Here is a 20,769-nt window from a genome sequence, read left to right as displayed (position 1 = left end):
AGTGAGTCTAAATCTACAGGGTTTGTGTATTAAGCATGAATGAAACAAAACACAACTCCAGTTATGTTTGCGATGAGGAAACAACATTACAACATCGATCAGAAAATAGAGTAATACGATCCGTTTAAAAAGCAAAACGAAAAATCTTCTCAAAATATCCACCTCGTCTCTCCAAATGTTGATATACAGTGACCTCGTTTCTGAACCCGGACCCTCTGTTCTATGTAAAGGACAGCTCCTCCCTCCCCCTCTCTCTCACTGTATCAACTCTCACCTTTTGGTATTTCTGTTTGCATTTTTAAATTTGTCTCTTTACAAAAACCTCCATGTGACCTTTACCTGCCACCATTACATACACTTTCATGTATCTGTAGAAAGCTGCGTCAGTGTGTAAAAATGAAAATATATTACACATTTTGTTTTCTAATCTTGGCTTGAAAGTCTTGGCATGTTCACTGCAAAAAAAAAAAGTCTTTTTTTTAAGAGGGACTTGAATTATGGGTGAGAATAATAATGTCAAAACGTCCCTAAGTTCTACACCAGGTGTCTTCAACCTTTTTCCTCCTGTGAGATACGTTTGTAAAATGAAAATGCCAGAGCCACAAATTTGATCAGTTTTATTATTATTTTAATCTAGATCCAAATTAGCGAATAAAATAATCCACTGATCTGAAGGTTGGCGGTTCAAATCCCACTCTCGACATAAACATCATTGGTTGAGCTGAAAAATCCACTGACCCACAGGTTGGCTGGCATGATTCTAGCTCCCTCAGATGAATGCTGTCATTGTGTCCTTGGGCAAGACACTTAAGCCCCCGGTGTCTGCGTACTCTGGTGTATGAATGTGTGAGTTGTTTCTTGACGTAAACTGCTTTTAGTGCCTCAAAGGTAGAAAAGCGCTGTATAAAAATGTGAACTTTTACCTTAGTTCAGTAGAGATCAACAATTCTACATCTGAAATAATCCAAATGATTTTAGTCAAGGCATGTGGAGTTTGAAAAACACAGTGGAGCACTTGCTTTATTACCACATGACATCACACGTTGGAGCATTTTCAGTTTGAATGGTACAAAACTAGTGCTGTCAAATGATTTTTTTTTTTTAAAATCAGATTAATCACACTAGAATTTTGATTAATCACGATTAATTGCAGTTAATTATTCCTCAACAAAAGACTCACATATTTTGACAAAAACACAATTTATTGTCAGATAGTTATATTGACATTTTTTAAATGTCAGTATAAGAATCAGCCAGCTGTTGTATCTTGGCGGTCTTACTTGTGCAGTACAGTTTGTTTATTCTTGTAGAAATCGTCCCCCTCGAAGGTAGTTTGTGTGACGGATCATCATGTGCATGACATTGTGCAGTCCTTGGTCTTCAACGATGTTAACTGGCCTGCATGCATCCATTTTGGCAAGGCGTTGGTCAACTTATCGGTGATACATTTGTTGACAACATTGCCACTTATGCACTCCGCCAGCGTTGCTTGTCATACTCGGCTTGTTGTCGGTGTACAAGTCACGTCTTTGCTCGCCGCTGAATCAAACACTTGTTTTGCTTTAAGATGATATTTCAAGCTTGTTGAGCTTCTGTAGAAAGAGAGTTCATCGCCACAATACGTGCAAACTACCTTAGTTTTATCTAAAGTCACATCAGGGAGTTTTTTGAAGAGAAATTTGCGCACACCTGTCATAGTCTCATTAGCCATCTCTGCATCGGCGTATGGATAGACCTGATCACTGACCTGATACCCTGAACTGCCTTTCAGGTCACCATCCGTATGCACGCTTTCGAAAGAGGAGCATGTCCGGCCAAAATAAATTGTGTGATTAATCTAAGTTAAAAAAATATTAGTGCGTTAACGCATTTACGTTGACAGCCCTATACAAAACACAACTCCAAGTATGTTTACAATGAGGAAACTACATTATAACATAGAAAATAGAGTAATATGGGTCTTTTAATTTCACTTTTCAAGTTCCTGAACTGTACAAAAAAGTGAATGAGCTGTCAGAATTAAACACATTGCATATTTTGTTTCAAGTTCCCACTTTATAGTTTATGATGCCTCTGGGAGCGGCCACTCGAGTAAATCAAAGCCTGGGAGAGTTAAGAAGGGAAATAGATATTGCAAGTGTATATTGACAAAATGCCTGGACCACTGTTAAAATGAGACTTGTTAAGAAGTGGGCATTTTCTGTTTGACTGAATCCTGTTGCCATGATGCTGTATGTTCCTTTTGAAATATTGAAGTGTAATGATTTCTCCTTGAACACATGACGGGTGGAATACGAAATTTTCACTGGAGGTCAAAGGAGCTATGGAAAGTAAAAGTTATATGAGGTTCCAAGAAGAAAATACAAAAAAATAGGATGACAAAAGTAGTTTAATTGTTAGCAGTTTAATTGTAAAAGATAAAAAACAATAGTGATCAGCCAGTCCCATGTACATTCTGTTTGACTTTGACTGGAACCGGACGATAGAGCGTGAAAATACTCTATCCAAACTTGAGACGAACCAAATACTCAAATTCTGCAAACATTCCTCTCCAAAATTCGCTTAACATTCAGAACAAAATATAGAACTTAAACACAACGGACTCCAGGCACTCCAAAAGAGTAGAAAAAGTTAACACATCGCACGAGGAAAAATCTAGTTAAAAGGTCTTTATTTGAATGGCCAAAGCCAACATGTTTCGACCTAAACTGGTCTTCATCAGGGCTTAATTGATTAAGCCCTGATGAAGACCAGTGCCTGGAGTCCATTGTGTTTGAGTTTTGATCCTTTTTTCCAAGAGCACCCTCTACTTGTTCCTACTGATTGGAACACCTGAAGCAAACAGCCCCATTTTTGTTCTTTCTGCATAAAATATAGAACTTCTTTTACCTGAGATAAGTCATAGTTTGGTCCTTTGATTCTTGATTCTGTAAAAATTTCTCGGTCTCAGTCCCGGTCTGGTCCCGGCCTGGTCTCGGTCTAAGTCCCACTCTGGTCCCAGTCTGGTACCGGACCTGGATCAGTCCTGGTTCAGTCCGTATGCAGCTCAAAAGTCTGGCATTATAGTCAATGAAGTCACGTAAACGGAAAACGGGCGTTATCTGTTTTTTTTTCCATTCTTCATTTAAACACAAAATCGAAAACTGAAAAAACGAATCATTATTTGTTTTTTCATTTTGGTTTTGGAGACAAATAATGAAGAAAACTGTTGTTTTTTCATTTTCTTATTTTTGGTTTTATATTAAAAAACTAATGAACGAATGATACACGGATTCACCACCTACTTGACTCTATCTAGACCAGGGTGCTATGCTAAGCAGTGCACAAAATTACCAATATTTCAATAGAAAATATAATTAAAATATTTTAGTAGAAAATCAGCCGAGGGCCAGATTAAAGGACTTGGAGGATGGGATGTGGCCCCCGAGCCACATGTTTGACACCTGTGATCTAGACGTTATTGTTTTTTCCTTTAATTTAACTATCTCCATAAAGACACACAGCCACATCACCAGGTTACAGATCAGCTCTGTGGAGAAGTGGGCCCACTCACCGTAATAATGCAGGTTTTTGTAGCAGTTTTGAGAAATAAAATGCCACCTCAATGAATAAAAACATATATTAGTTTAAACATTCCAGACAAAGCAATAACGTCTCCAAGGAGAAAAGCATTTGACCTACTTTCCACTAGAAAATTTACACAATACATCTTTAAGAATCCAGTTTAGTAGCAATTTTCTGTCCGCTCAACCTCATGACAGTAAAAAATCTATAAAACGATCTGTCCTTTTCCTTTTTTGACATCCGGTTGTTATATTTTGATTACTATTATCTACAGAAATCATGCATCCACATTCCCCAAGAGGCACGTTTTCAATCTGAATCCTCTGCCTTTTCTTTACTCAAGAGTTTTATTATTTGGATGCAGGAGACTGTTTATGCACGCTTCTCCCAAATGGAAAAGTTATGGTAAAAAATTCATAGCTCTATATATCAAAACTACCTCCTACTTACCTCAAGGTCGAAGTTCTCATTACCGTTGTGTTTTTGAATAAGCGTGGATGAAACATGGCTGCTCTGTCCCGCAGACGCTGCTCCGAGACGGGAAGAGGGAGAGCACGGTGAGCACCCTGTACCTGTCTCCCTCCAACATCGAGTCTGGGCAGCACATCACCTGCAGGGCGAGCAACAAGGCAGCACCCAACGGGAAGGACGCCACCGTCACCATAGACATTCAACGTAAGTGACGCCCACCCACAGTGAGCACACACACCCACACTGAGCCCACCCACCCACAATGAGTACACCCACTCACCCACCCTGAGCCTACCTACCAGTACTACTACCACCCAACTATCACCCACCCACCTGTACTGCTACCACCTGCTCATCCACCCAACTACCACCCGCCCACCCATCCACTAACACCCACCCATTCAACTACCAGCCATACTACTAACACCCACCGATACTACTACCACTGACACGACTAACACCAACACTACTAACACCCACTGACCGACACTGCTACCACCCATCCACCCATCCATACTGCCACCCATCCAACTACCATCCACCCACCCTGAGCCCATCCATCCACACTACTACTACCCACCCATACTACTACCACCAACACTAATACCACCAACACTAATACCACCCACCCACCCATACTACTATTACTAAGACTATGACCACTCATACCACTACCACCCACCAACCCATACTACTACCACCCACCCACCCTGAGCCTATCCACCCACCCTCTGACCCACCCTGAGCCTATCCACCCACCCTCCCACCCACCCAGACCCCATCCACCCACCCTGCACCCATCCATCCTCACTACTACCACAAACACTACTACAACCCATGCTACTACCGCCCACCCACCCATACTACGATCACCCACCCACACTGAGCCCACCCATACTACTACCACCAACACTACTACCACCCATCCATACTACTACCCTCCCAACTAACAGCGCACTAAACTACCAACCCGCTCACCCACTCAACTACCACCCACCCTGAGTGAGCCCACCCTGAGCCCACCCACACACCCTGAGCCCACCCACACACCTGAGCCCACCTACACACCCAGAGCCACCCTACACACCCAGAGCCCACCCACACACCCACCCTGAGCCATCCACCACCCCATACTGCTACTACCGACACTACTACCCCTCACCCACCCACTCATCCATTCTACTACCCACCCAACTACTAGCCACCCACTCAATTACCAGCCACCCACCCAACCCCTCGCCCACCAACCCATACTACCGCCACCCGCACTACTATCATTCACCCATACTATTACCACACTACTACCAACCACCCAAACTATTACCACCCACTGACCCACCCATAGTACTACCACACAACTACCACCCAGACTAATCCCAAACACCGACCCACTCGCTCAACCACTTACCCATACTACTGCCATTCACACTATCATCCACTCACCCATCCACCCATATTACTACCACTCACCCACCCAACCCCTTGCCCCACCCACCATACTACTGCCACTCACACTACTATCATCCACCCACCCACCCATATTACTACCACTCACCCACCCAACCCCTCGCCCAGCCACCTACTATCATTCACCTCCCCATACTATTATCACCCAACTACCACCCATACTACTACCACCCAACCATACTACTACAACCCATCCACCCATACGACTACCAGACACTACTACCATCCACCCATCCATACAACCACACACCCACACCTATATAACTACCACCTACCCGCCCACCAACCCATGCTACTACCACCCACCCTGCGACTATCCACCCATACTACTACCACAGACACTACTACCACCCACCCAAATTATGATCACCCAACTACCACCCACACCACTATCAAACACTGACCCAATCACACATACTACTATCACCCAACCACCCAAACTGAGCCCATCTAACCTTACTACTACCACTCAACCAACCAACCAACCAACCACCCACCCACCCATACTACTACCAAACTAACCCCACCACCCATACTACGGCCACGCTGGGGGGAGGGGTATTACATGTATGTCTTTGATGGAACTTTACAATGCACAAATTATCAAACACAACCCAGTGACTTATTAGAAAATTACAACATGTATTTAAACAGCGCATTTTCAATACGAGCGTTCACGGTCCAGTTTAGGTGTTTGACTTTCAACAAAAAAGGTGAGAGGAACTTGTTTAACTGCACAAATCAGCTCACCTGTTTGTTGTAGTTCCGGCTAAATCTGCTCTTTAAAGTCGGACTGTGTTAAAAAGTCAGATTAAAGTCTAAGTTGAGTAACAGCAGCAGCACAAACACAAACACAGCTCCTATATACACAAAAGTACTATGTATATCTGCATAATATTGATATGATAAAATATTAACCACGGGGCAGTGTGAACTCTGCTAAAGCCCTGAACTTGTTTTGCGTTCTTTTTCGAAAATGCTGATTCCACCTGCAGATTGCCCCAGATCCCAGCCCAGCCCTGAAATTTCCCAGCATGCCTTGAGCTCACACGCGCACACCGAGCGCAGAGAGCTGTTGTGCCTCTCCGACAGCTGCCCGCCATCAATATTAAGAGGCAGTGCTTAACATGTCCGACCCCCGCATGAGGCGCGGGGGCTGGTACGGGCACCTCGGGGAGAACGCGCTCCGGCTCCACCTTGACAGTGCCATCATCACTTATTCATTCAACACCTGTCACACCCCCCCCCAAACTCCCCACCAGCCCCAAACCTTCCGCCGAGTCTCCCGTCTGCCAAAACCGGGCCTCATGAGCTCATAGCTGCTTATCCAAATGTGCTGAGCTGTCTCTTCTGTGTCTGTGTGCGCCTCATGTATCATTACTCAGATAGCTGCGGCTGATGTTTGACTCGCTGTGAGAGAGGACTGGGGAAAAGTCAAATCGTGAGCTTGTCCCCGTAACGATATGCTATAGGCTCTTTGCGCAGTTGCACGCTAACTAGCTCATTCTATCTCAAACGGTCACTTTTATTAAAATCGTAAAATGCGAAACAAACAACTCATTAAATTTCAAAATGATTAAAAGTGTAAAGGTGCGTTGTGCAAGTTTTTTTGGAAGGAGGGTCCGTCAAATGCTTTCCTCAATGGAGATCTTGTTGCTTTGTCGGCGTTAAACCTTTCTGTTTTCATACAGACCAAAATATACCGAGTTACAGGTCAGATCTGTGGAGAGGCGACCCCGCTCCCAGTCAGAATACAGGTTTTTCTATGCATTTTATTGCTATAAAACCGCCTGTAATCTAATACATGAAAGGTAGATCTGTTTAATGTCGTACTTTAGAACATTTCAGGCAGAGCAATGACATATCCACAGAAACAAGCAGGTGACGGACCCCCAACCAAACAATGTGCACCTTTATGTACAGTTCTGGCAGCTGTACTTAATCGCAATAGTAGTAACTGAGTATATTTCTGAGTACAACATTTTAGTATATATATATTTATTTATTTATTTAGTTATTTATTTATTTTTTTCACCACTGCATGCTATATTCATTCCATAAATGCAGAGTGTGATAGTCCCATATTCATTTGTAATAATCATAATCAGGCTAGGGTGTAAATTTAAAGGTGCACTGTAATGTAGCCTAGTGCTGTAACCTGCTTGTCTCCCTCATAATAAATAGGTTTAGTCCAATGAGATTCATTTGGTCTTCCGATATTCTATGTTATTAGGTTCTTTTTTCAGACCTAGAGTGTTATTTCATACCTGACAGTTTCGACTGCTCACTAGCGTCTTCCTCAGAGTCACGTGATGTTGCTGTGACGTGTCCGGTCAGCTGATTTAAACAGGTTTTGGCACTGTCTTCCTAACGGTGGAGGCAGGACGACAGCGCCATCTGCAGTCCGACTTCCTCAGGACAGCATCCCAGGTGTGTGAGAGTAAAAAAGCCCCCGTCCCGGTTTGCAGATGGCGCTGTCGTCCTGCCTCCACCGGTAGGAAGACAGCGCCAAAACCTGTTTAAATCAGCTGACCAGACACGTCACAGCAACATCACGTGACCACTCTGAGGAAGACGCTAGTGAGCAGTCGAAACTGTCAGGTATGAAATAACACTCTAAGTCTGAAAAAAAGAACCTAATAACATAAATAGGTTTAGGCCCCGTTAACACATATACAGGTATTTTTAAGAACTGAGACACTTCCCTTCGTTTGTACCCATCTTTTACATGCAAATGAAAAAAAAAAATCTTTCTAAAAACTCCGGCTAGAGTGGAGATTCTGGAAAACTATGGGTTTGCATTTGCATGTAAAGTGAGATAAATGGAGTTTTAAGCAGCTGACACTCCAAAAGTGGGACCAATGTTTACCTTTTGCTCTGATGATGATCATGAAACATTCAGAGCAGCAGTTGCATTTCTTCTGGTGCAAACATTTTTCATGTGTTTGCATTTACACACACAGTTGATGAATCATATCCATGACCAGAGACGAATGAGGCTCAGAGGTCAACAATTTTACCATTTCTTTAACAGATCTGTGGAGAGGCAAGCCCACTCAGTAATGCACGTTTTTCAATGTATTTTTTGTGTAATATTCACAACTGTAATGAAATGAACGCTACAGGTTTGAATCTAATCCAGGTGCCGTCCAGAGGCTTGGTGTAGTTATAACGGCGCTCGATGGCGTATTTATGTGAAAACTTTTTTGAAAACAATGCTGTGTGCACAATGTTATTTTGGAAAATGGAGGGAGGGAAATATTCGTTTCTCATCATCCCCGGCTATGTGTAAATGTAGCCTTAATCTGTACTGTTGTGGAACATTCTAGACAAAGCAACAATAACAAGCAGGTGACAGATCCTTCACTCGAAATGTTACGCAGTGCAACTTTAAATATTTATAAAACAAGTGACTCTTTATAACACTGCTTTTGTTAATGATTCAGGGGTCCGCACACACACAATTACAAGTCTGCTAATGTGAAACTTTGTCATCACTAAAGTAAACCAAAGGTGGCCTGGCAAGCCTCATGCATATTCACAGGTTATTTGAAAGAAAAATGACAACACTTTGCAATTATCTACACACTGATCCAGGTCTCTGTAATTAAAAAAAGTTTGTTGTTTAGCTTAAGTCTCCTCCTGGTGCCCCCGTCCCTTGGTATTAGTACAAAGGAGAGGAAAGATTCTTAGGAAGTAATTGCTCAAAAAAGCCATCGTGTGCTCTAAATAATACGTTTTTTCATCATAATTAATGGCCAAATAGATGCAGGGAGTCCATAAAGAAAGGTCCCCGCGGGCGCTCACTGTGAAAATGCTAATGCGGGGAGCGCTGTTGGGGCGGAGGGCTCCCAGGGGCCAGTGACAGGGACCTATTTTCGCGCTGGTTTCTTTGTTGTGTCTGTGTGAGCAGATGTAGGGCGCTCAGGTTGTGCTCCGCTAAAACTAATTGCACAGAGCATTTGTATAACTATTAAAACTCCACACCTTAAAGTCATTCACACATGCAGCTAGATCCGGGAATTTACCTGCATTTCGCCAGAACAGGGTCATGTGTGAACAAAGCTACATGCATTTTTATCTAGTAAATTACCAGGAATATGTAGGGAAGGTGTGTGTGTGCGGATAAAGCCAGAAAGTTTCCATTACCGCCACTTGGTTATGAACCTGATTTCTTTGATTACCAGCTACAAGCTTTGTTTCCTAGCTTTGTAGTGTCATTAGTCTGATATTAGGAATTTATTTACACTGCCATTCAAAAGTTTGGGGTCACTTAGAAATTTCCTTATTTTTGAAAGAAAAGCACTGTTTTTTTCGATGAAGATAACTTTAAACTAATCAGAAATACACTCTATACATTGTTAATGTGGAAAATGACTATTCTAGTTGCAAATGTCTGGTTTTTGATGCAATATCTACATAAGTATAGAGGCCCATTTCCAGCAACTATCACTCCAGTGTTTTAACGGTACAATGTGTTTGCTCATTGCATCAGAAGGCTAAAGGATGATTAGAAAACCCTTCTGCAATCATGTTAGAACAAGTGAAAACAGTTAGTTAGAGAAGCTATAAAACTGACCTTTCTTTGAGCAGGTTGAGTATCTGGAGCATCACATTTGTGGGGTCAATTAAATGCTCAAAATGGCCAGAAAAAGAGAACTTTCATGTGAAACTCGACAGTCTATTCTTGGTCTTAGAAATGAAGGCTATTCCATGCGAGAAACTGCCAAGAAACTGAAGATTTCCTACAGCGGTGTGAACTACTCCCTTCAGAGAACAGCACAAAAAGGCTGTAAGCAGAGTAGAAAGAGAAGTGGGCAGCTTGACCGTACGGTACGCAAGAAGTGTCCATCCAGTCAATCCAACTTGTGGGAGGGGCTTCTTGAAGCGTGGGGTGAAATTTCTCCAGATTACCTCAACAAATGAACAGCTAGAATGCCAAAGGTCTGCAATGCTGTAATTGCTGCAAATTGAGGATTCTTTGAAAGCAAAGTTTGAAGGAAATTAAAAATTATTTCAATTATAAATTATTATTATTATTATTATTATTATTATTATTATTATTATTATTAAATCATTATTTCTAACCTTGTCAATGTCTTGACTATATTTTCTATTCATTTTACAACTCATGGTGGTAAATAAAAGTGTGACTTCATGGAAAACACAAAGTTGTCTGGGTGACCCCAAACCTTTGAACAGTAGTGTAACATACAAAATAGTGAAATAAAAACACCAAGCTTGTGTAGAGCAAGTTAATACGAACATTTTAAGATCAAAATGTCGAGGCTCACAGCAGCATGTGAGCTTAAATGTCCTGTACGCCAGCGGTCTCCAACCCACAGGTGGGGACCCGTACCAGTCCGTGGATTGTTTGGTAGATGGTTTGGTAAAGAATAAATAACTTGCATTGTTTCAGTTTTATTTATTATCCAAGTCTGAACAATGTTTTATTTTCTATATATCTATTTTTTTTATCCATCTATGGCTATGTTCAGACTGCAGGGCTTAATGTTCAATTTAGATTTTTTTGTTAAATCTGATTTTTTTGCGAGGTTGTTCACATTTCTAATTAAATGCAACTTGTATGTGATCTCCAGTGTGAACTTTAAACACCCCGAAAGTGTCCCGCATAAACATCGGAGAACACGACAACCTCACATGCAGTGAGTGTGTTCACTGTTTACAGAAATAGCATAAATGCTGGACTTCTCTCCCAAAATACTGTCCAGTTCTTGGTAAAATGGACAGATTACACGTTCACTGCCGCTTCGTTTGTTTGAGTCTTTAGCCTCCTTGTATTTGGCTCACGGGCTCTTTATTTTTTGTTGACATTGCAGCCAGGATGCCTGTAGCCGCGCTCTGACATTTCTTTGACAATCATTTCAAAAAATTCCCAGTTATGATTCTAATTTGCCCTGAAAACAGCAATCCCCCCAAATATTAATTAATTCTCTAACTTCGCTTTCCCTCCATTGATAGACTTGGAGCCTGATGTGTAGGTGGGATGAATGCGACCTGACTGTTCAGACTGAAGTCGCATGTCAAAAGATCGGATATGTATCGGTTTTAGGAGCACATATCCAAGTGGCCTGGGTCGCACTTGAAAAAAATCAGACTGTCATTAAAAGATCAGATACAGGTTGCATAGAGGCAAAATCAGGCTGCAGTCTGAACGTAGCCCATGACTCACTCTTGACTCACTCTTGTCACATGTCAAGATGCTTGTCTCAGTCATGTGAGACATTAACGCTAATTTTAAACCTACAAGCTACAAAATGAGTAAAAACAGACGTCTTTGGAAACGTTTATTATTATATTTACAAAATACCCCAGGTTTTGTGTTGGTCGTATCATTTTATTTTGTCGTATTTATCCACCACCCCTTAAAGACCGGTCCATTAAAATATTGTCTGACATTAAACCAGTCCGTGGCGCAAAAAAGGTTTGGGACTGCTGCTCGACGCGATTTTCTCCGTACATTCAGCCAATTGTGCCTTGCCATAGTACAAATATTTTGTTTAAGCCCCTATTGAGGTCAAAATCAGTCAGTTCCATGTTGTCTGCATCTAATTAGACAGCATTTTAGTGTCCAATAATCAGAAAGTGTTGTGAGAGTATAAGGTAAGGGAAGGGAGGAATAACTTTGGACCACTACAAAACATTATTGGAAAGAACAGAACCATAATAGAGTGAAATGGGGAGAGAGAGCATAGAGACATTCGGTAACAGCCACCTGCCCTCTCCCCCTCGGTCCCACTGCGCCCCCTCCTGGAGTGTGTGTGCATAAACCCCCGCAGCCGCACTGTTCACTCCGCCCTGGGCTACGACCCCAGTTAGCTGGCGGCGTACACGGCTCACAGCCCCGGGGCCAGACGAGATAACCACATGCTAATGTCTCCTCACTTCACCCCTCCACACGCTGGAGTTTTGTGAGTCTAACAGAGAAGAACAGGTAGAAAGGTTGTTCTTCTTTGGCTGTGAAACTATTCAAACTTTTCATTGTGATAAAGAACAGAATCTCAAAATGTTGTGAACGTATTATTATGCAAATTATATCCAGATTCCAAAAAGCGTGATGTTGTTTTCAAGTATGTCTTTTCTAAAAGTGTATGAAAATATGAAAATATTGATATATCGCATCGTTTAATGTGATGATACAGTATCGATATCATGGGCTGCTGTATCGATATATCGCCAAGAGTATTTTTTTGGTGCATTTTACTAAATTATTTTGTTACAGCGCTACAGTTTTGTTGCTTGTTTAGTGTAGTGTAATCAGTTTTTCCACTCTGGAGGATGGTTTCAGATTTTTGTGTTTTTAAGCTCCAAAACGCTGCCATCGTCTAAATGAAAGGCAAAAATATTTTGTCGTTTTTACCCACAAATGTTCTTGTGTAAACAGGCCCTTAGTGGAAGAAAACTTGTTTATGTGACACATTTGACATTTTCACTGTTTTGATGATTAAAATGTGTGTGTATATATACATGTGGCTTATTTTGCAACTCCCGACACTGATCCCAACGCGCCGGCAAGTCAGTGATGCTAGAAACAAAGGAAGTTTGATTGACAACCCAACAGCCAATAGATAAAGAGGTAGCCTTGTTATCTATTGGCTGATGTTTATTTGCCCCCATCACGTCCACAGTTGATGGATTTTCATTCTTATTATTATTATGTTTTTTTTTGGTTATCATAATTACAAGAATTACATGACAATTTGAACCAAAAAAAAAAAAAAAAACTCCATACAACCTTTAATAACATACCCATGAGACAAGCAGGTGGTGGAAAAGTTACAGCATAGTGCATTTTTAAACATTATTTTCCAACCAGTTTTCCCAGAGCAACCTCCTGACTTAAATGGGATTAGATTCTAGCGATAAATAGTCATATTAGCAACACAAGTGGAGTCCAGAGTGAGTAATACATTTAATTATACTTTTAATTACCATCTGTTAAATCTGGTGGTCAGGCAGAATTTATTCACATGATTAGCTGTAATGGTGCAATGTAAATCCTCACCAGCTTTATTATACAGCACTCAAAGTCATGTTGACATTGTCCTTTCATACAACGGTCTCTGTCAGGCATATTTAAACGTCCTATATACTGTGTGCATCGTGTAGCTTTTCTGGTGGAACAACATGTTATTACTTCTGAAATGTTTCGCAGTATAGTATTAAACCTTTCTATCTTCGTGGACAGCGAATCAGACCACGTTACAGGTCAGATCTGTGGAGAGGCTAGTCCATGTGTTTTTTTTTTTTTTTTCCAAGACATTTTTGCAAAAACTAAAAACATCTGTGAATGTCGGACGGTGGAGCAGTCCAAAAGGTTCAGCTGCAATCCTTGAGAAAATTCTGAACATTTCAATCCATGCATCATTCGTTCATTTGTTTTTCAATACAAAACCAAAAATAAGAAAATGAAAAAACAACTGTTTTCTTCATTATTTGTCTCCAAAACCAAAATGAAAAAAACATAATAATGATTCCTTGTTTTCAGTTTTTGATTTTGTGTTTAAATGAAGAATGGAAAAAATGGATAACGGCCGTTTACGTGACTTCCGTGCATGGGATGCCGGACTTTTGCACCGCGTACGGACTGAACCAGGACTGATCCAGGTCCGGGACCAGACCAGGACCAGAGCGGGGCTGAGACCGGGACCAGACCGGGACTGAGACCGGGACCAGACTGGGACTAGAGTGGACTCCGAGCTTTGATTCCGAGCCTCAGCTTCGAGCTCTGGCCCTCCCGTGGGCTCTGAGCCTCCGGTCTGGTCCTGGTCTTGTCCTGGCCTGGTCCCAGTCTGATCTCGGTCTGATCTCGGTCTCAGTCCCATTCTGGTCCCGTTCTGGTCTCAGTCTCAGTCTGGTCCCAGTCTCAGTCCCGCTCTGGTCCCCGGTTTGGTCCCGGACCTGGATCAGTCTTAGTTCAGTCCATATTCGGTGCAAAAGTCCGGCATCGCAGTCACGGGAGTCACGTAAACTGAAAAAACAAACTGTTATCCGTTTTTTTTTGACAAATAATGAAGAAAACAGTTTTTTTTTTTTTTTTTTTCTTATTTTTGGTTTTATATTGAAAAATGAATGATACACAGATTCATTTCAGCTATTACTTTTTAAAATTATCTTCTCGAACAACCACATAAACAAACCAACAAACAAAAGGAAAACTGATTGCAGTAATTAGGAGGAAAACATTGAACTTTGTCTGTAAAACTTTTAAAGAATTGTAATCATACACCATTATAGCTGGGCCCAGAAGCAAATGAAGTTTCACAATCAGTCAGGCCTTCACTCTAAAGTTATTCTAAAGTTGGCCTAATTGTTAATCCATTACTCCACACGGTCATTATAAACGCTATGGAGCCAAAGTTACGGCTTTAGTCACACCATTTCTTCTAGTCATTACATATTGACCAGCCAGCAGACTCCATTTATTCAGCAGGAGAGGTGCACTGTGGGAAATTTCTACCATGCACTGTAGCCAATTGTTGCATAACTAAAAAACAATAATAGTAATTAAAAAATAGATAACTGTATTGATAGTTTGCAGCTATCATCATAAAATTTTCCTGGCGGTGTGACGCACTACTCTGTCTGAAGCTGTGTCGATCATGTTAGACTGAGAGCTTAAACACACTATTATTTTAGAACTGTGCTGTGCTCAAGAAAGATTGTGTTGGTTTTGTGGCCCAAACTTACACCGGCACAACTGAATCGGGTCACAGCTCGAGGACGTCATCACACGGCCCTGTTTGTTTACATGATTTGCAGCAGAATTATTGTTTTAGCAGAGAAAATAAGTCCACCGGCATGAAATATCTATTAAATAATGAGGCAGATAAGAGTTCTGTGACGATACGTGCTCCTCCGTGAGTTTATGGATATATTAACTGCGCGGAGGGTGGAGGAGAGTTGGAGGAGAGAGGAGAGAGACTGAAAAACTTTTGTCACCGTCCGCAGTCCTCATTGAAGGTCAACGCGGATTCACTATGTATTTTAGAGTGGAGTTTATTCACTGTTTTCCTCGTATGAGTAACATTAGTGCCCCTCCCAGGTCTCGTATAGGAAAGTCGTGCGTGTGTGGTGAGACGAGTAACCAGGCCGAGCTTTGGACCACCTCCTCCAAAGTCCCAACCATGCCGATTGCGCTCACACTGGACAAGCATACTGCGCTTTAGGGGTTATCTGTGCTTGGGCATGGTTCTAAAGTCCTAGTATGAGTGCATCATTAAAGGGACAGTTCAAAATTTTGGACATAGGGCCTCATTTCCTAGTGAGCCAGAGTGTTGGAGACGTGTGGAGACACTTTTTAAAATATTTCATCCAGTCCTTGTATTTGCAGAGGTCGCTGGTGCTAGGCTAGTGCATGTCAATGGCCATAGTTATCCTGCCACTAAAAACACTCTTACCCACTCCACAAAACACCCGAAGTAAACCTATTATTACGCCAGACTATCCATGTAAATGTCTGTGTTGATAGAATAATTTTAGAAGTAAAACCATTCTGCATTTGACAGATTTATGTCTGAGCAGCAGCAGCGAGTTGTACATCCTGATAAAAAGTTTGGCAGACTGATATATGAGAAAATAGTCCCTCAACATGCGATGCAAGGTTAGTTTTATTTCAAACATTATTATATCAACACAGACATTCACGTCGACAGTCTGGTGTAATAATAGTTTTGTTTCGGGTGTTTTGTGGAGTGGGTAAAACTGTTTTTAGTGGCAGGATAACTATGGCCATTGACATGCACTAGTCCTAGCACCAGTGACCTCTGCAAATACAAGGACTGGATGGAATATTTTAAAAAGTGTCTCCACACGTTTCCAACACTCTGGCTCACTAGGAAATGAGGTCCTATGTCCTAAATTCCGAAGTGTCCCTTTAAAGAGTTTTGTTTTAACACAGTCTGACCTGAAAGAGCTGACTTGATTGCCAACTACAAACAATACTGTACAGACAAGCTTACTTAGCCAACAGTGTTTCAGTTTTTCACTCTAAACTTTTTGTTGAAAGTCAAACTAAACTGGACCATGAGCGCCTGTCATTGTATTGATCACAGGCTCTTGAAAATGTGCTGCTTAGATTCATTTTCTGTTTTATTTACATCATAATTCACGCCCTTTAATGTCACTGAGACTTTTGAGGCAAGGAAATAACACGGTAGCGAGCAAGTAGCTAGAAAAGTTGCTCAGTGCATCTTTAAATGTATGTGCATGCCACGTTTTTCCACTTTTTCACGTTGAGCGTCGAGAATCTTCTTCAGATGTTTGCTTTCAATTAACGTGATACATATTTTTGGGGTGGAAAACAACATTTTTTATTCCTACGAATCAACCTTTTCCAGGACCAACTTACTGCTGACTAACCCTTTACATTTGGCTCAACACCACAAATTACACAGTCGCACAATATTTCACATTAATCCTAGCGCCGCCTGCATAGTAAATATAGCCTAGCCCATAATATTTTAACATAATGTAGAGCTTTTAATTCCTCCCTAGTGCGTACCTGAACTCACCGCACATAACCTAACCACCGGGCTGTTTAATTAATTCTCTAGTAAATCTTCTGGGCCTTTTTCGAGCCCTCTAGCTGCAGCGTACGCCATGCATTCAGATGTAGTGTCGTACTCGGCTAATAGTGCACCAGCTGTACGCGCACCTGCTATACTCTATTGGCTTTTAGCGTACGAGCTAATGCGTCTCTGCTCCGGAAAGTTACGGCGGAGATCGGTCGGGGAAAGTTGGAGAAGTTGGGCGAGGTGGGAGGGTATTGAGTTTTTGTAAAGGACTGATTAAGAAGGCTTGTACTGGTGGTAGTATTGGGAGCTATTGTAATCAGGCAAGCAAGAAGAGGAAAGGAAGGTGGAAGGAAAGGAAGGAAGGAACAGAGGAGGAGTAACTGTAACAAGGGGTGATCGTGGCATTGAGATGTGGGCCAGTAGCTCACATTTACACATACAAACAATCCATGTACCATTCATTCATTTGATTTTCAAGCTAAAACCAAAAATAAGAAAAAAAAAAAAAATCTTCATTATTTGTCTCCAAAACCAAAATGGAAAAAAATGGATAACGATTACAATTTTTCTGTTTTGTTGGAAAAAAATGACTTTCCGTGACTGCAATGCCGGACTTTTGCACCACAAACGGACTGAACCAGGACTGAACCGGCATCGAAGTTTAAGTCAGGGAAACGGGAAATGGCTGTTATCAGGATTTTTCCAACAAAATGAAAAATGAATCATTCTGATCTGTGTTATAATTAGCTGTGTCAAATTATCGCTTTAATTGCAATTAATTAATTACAGTCATATTTAGCGCGTTATGTTTTTTAATCGCGTTAATCTCATTTTTAATCTCTTTAACTTTACTGTTTCTGTGTGCGAGTCACTAGGTTGTTGGGACAACAACACATCACTCCCGCAAAGAATTGTAATTTTCATTCCTGTTCTCGCCACATCTGCGATAAACCTGCACATGTCTGATCTCTGAAAACATCGTGACAAACACAGAACAGACTCACCTTCACCTTCAACATCCCTCTGTCATAGAAAGAACACTCATATTCCACTGAGTCGTGTCCTTTAGTCCCACAGACGTTGAACCGCATCAGCGCACAAGAGCGTTTCTAGTTTTTTTCTTTTCTCGCTTAGTTTATGCAAATTAGCCATGCGGTTTTTAAGTTTCGTTTCTGTGAGAGTTGCGCAAATCTGCATTAAACACATTATAATGTCAAACGGGCTGATGTGGCTCTAGAGTGTTCATGGTTTATATGTTGTAAAGTTGAGTTTATTTATGCACATTAGTAATAGTAATAATAATGATGATACTGTGGAGTGTAAGTGACTGCATCTGTTAAAGTTTGTTAAACAATAAATAACTTTATAAAGTCACTTTTTTTTGTTCTATATCAGTCTTTTGATCTGCCACAATAATGTAATAATGAATTTAAATGAAAATACCTCAAATTGAAGGCTTTTCTCAGCAATTTTTAGGTGAGATTATAAAGAGATTAATTAGATGAATTTATTACAGATCATAATTATCGCTTGACACCACTAGTTATAATGTTGTTTTCTTATCTCAAACAGACCTGGAGTTGTGTTTTGTTTCATTCACACATGTTTACTGCTCAAACCCTGCAGATATAGGCTGAGTTCTAATCTCAAAATGAACACTTCCACTTTGTGATGTCATGTGGTAATACAGGAAGTGCTTCAGCAGTTGCCACGTTTTACACGAGAGCTTTAATTCCAAATAAAAATAACTGAATTCTTAATAAAAATGTATTCCGCTTTAAAAAAAAAACATGTAAACACTTATTCGTAATGAAAATGATTGTTCGGAATTAAACTTAATAAGTAGGTGGTTTATTCTGATTTTAAAGCCGAATTAATTTATTCCTCGATCATGGAAACATTTATCATTCTTAAAAATAATGTTGGTCGTTCAGCGCATGTTCGTTGGGTCGCTCTTCTGATGGGATTCGGATGATCCGTCTCCACCAGTCCTGTCTTCGGACTTTCATCCGCTGCTCTTTGGATTTGCGAGCGGGATGCGGGAGTGGGCTGAGGTAGAGCAGCCGTCGACTCAGTTCGTCTTCTTCCTCCCTTCTCCTCCTCAGCTGACAGACATAAAGCGTGATGAGAAAATTCTTCAGCTGCTGCTTCATTGTCCTCAGGAACGACTGCGAAGAAAGTTTGGATCATGTTTGTGTCTGTGGCATAACGACAAACCGAGAAGACAGAAAAGCCGGTAGCAGCTGAAGTGTGTGTTTTCTTCCGGTCGACGTAAATACGTTTGCGTCCCTGTTCAAATAGACCCTTTCCAGAACCCCAGATACTGAGCGTATTTAAATAAAGCCGATTTAATGTAGTGTTTTCCATGTAAACCTCAATTCAGTATTATTATTTCCATGTAAACCTGAAGATTTTGGATTTTAATTCATTTGGAATGAAAAAGCATCATGTAAACGTGACCATTGTGCCTTTAAACTCCAGACACCTTCACTAGAATCATTTGAATAATTTCAGAACAGAAATTGCCCAACTCTACTGAACAGAAGTTAAAAGCTGTAGATGTTAACTTGAAAACTATCGCTTCATGACATCACAAGGTGGAACAGAGCATTTTGGGCTTTGGAGATGTAGACAGATTAACAATAGACTTAGACTTAGAGGCAGACAAACTTTTTTGGTCCACAAGGGAAATTATATGGACACAGTAGCTCACTCATCACAGTATAATATATTAAAATAACAAAGTGGTAATAATAAATTCAAAATAAGAAGCAAAAAAGATAGCAAGAAACAGGTGTCAAATAAGACATAGTTATATAAATATAAATAATGCAGGGTTACTCAAACATGTGAATGAAACAAAAAACAATTCCAGGTCTGTTTTTGAGGAGGTAACAACATTATAACATGGCTTAAAGCTCACAAGAGTCAGTTTTGCGTAATATAAGACCTTTAAAGTCATAAATGGCCCATCAAAACAAGTGCACACACCGAGTCTGAATGCACACACACACTGTCAACAACTGGACACAGCTGTATTTGTTATGTTTCTGCAAATTTTAGATGTAAAAAACGCACAAAATTGTGATTCAGCTGATGTAATAAAATCATTTGTTTTCCATTTTTTGCTGAAATGTCAAGGCCAGCAGAGAAGTCGTACATATAGTTCTGAGTTATAACTTTAATTTAAAACTGAAATATATTACATCTAGGCTATTACTGACTGGACTGTATATTTCTTTTTTCTTTTTTTTTTTTTTTTTTTAGAATTGGTGCCTTGGAAAAAATAAAATTTAGTGAAAGCACAAAATTAGCTTTTAACTTTTTTACTTGGCAGCAAATCTGTTCTTATTTTCATGTGTTATTTTCTAGTTTGGATTGCAAATTCAATTTAGGAGCAGTAAATGCAATTTAAGAAACAAACTCCTAATTTGTGCATTTAAATGATTTTGAAATTACAAAATGTTGTAATGTAATGAAAATAATGTCTTTAAATCTATCACATTTGCTTTGATAAAAAAAACTGTGTACCCAGTTTTCCCATGTATTTTCCACAGTACAGATATATTTTATAAGCAGCTCTTAAACAGTTACAAAGCATTTTCGTGTCAGAGTATCAGGAAGTGCACAATTAGCATGCTAGTTATTGTTAGTTTTACAGTGACGGCCTGTGAAAGCTGTGAAAAGTCCTCATAAACTCATCACAGTGACTAATTACGACGCTCGGAAC

The 20,769-nt window shown here is 40.6% G+C and overlaps 1 protein-coding gene across 1 annotated transcript in view; it reads left to right on the top strand.

Annotated features, from left to right (window-relative positions):
- Positions 1-20,769, top strand: part of LOC110156406 (kin of IRRE-like protein 3) — a 319,679-nt gene that overhangs the window by 150,400 nt on the left and 148,510 nt on the right. Inside the window, exon 5 of the mRNA XM_055148711.1 lies at positions 4,089-4,239. Within this exon, the coding sequence (XP_055004686.1) occupies positions 4,089-4,239 (151 nt within the window). The remainder of the gene's footprint in view (positions 1-4,088; positions 4,240-20,769) is intronic.

The sequence above is a fragment of the Boleophthalmus pectinirostris genome, unplaced genomic scaffold (assembly GCF_026225935.1).
Source record: "Boleophthalmus pectinirostris isolate CB_2022bp ecotype Guang Dong unplaced genomic scaffold, ASM2622593v1 HiC_scaffold_12, whole genome shotgun sequence".
Taxonomy (NCBI): Eukaryota; Metazoa; Chordata; class Actinopteri; order Gobiiformes; family Gobiidae; genus Boleophthalmus; species Boleophthalmus pectinirostris.
Note: the sequence above shows the minus strand (reverse complement) of the source record. Positions and strands in the feature narration are given on the sequence as shown.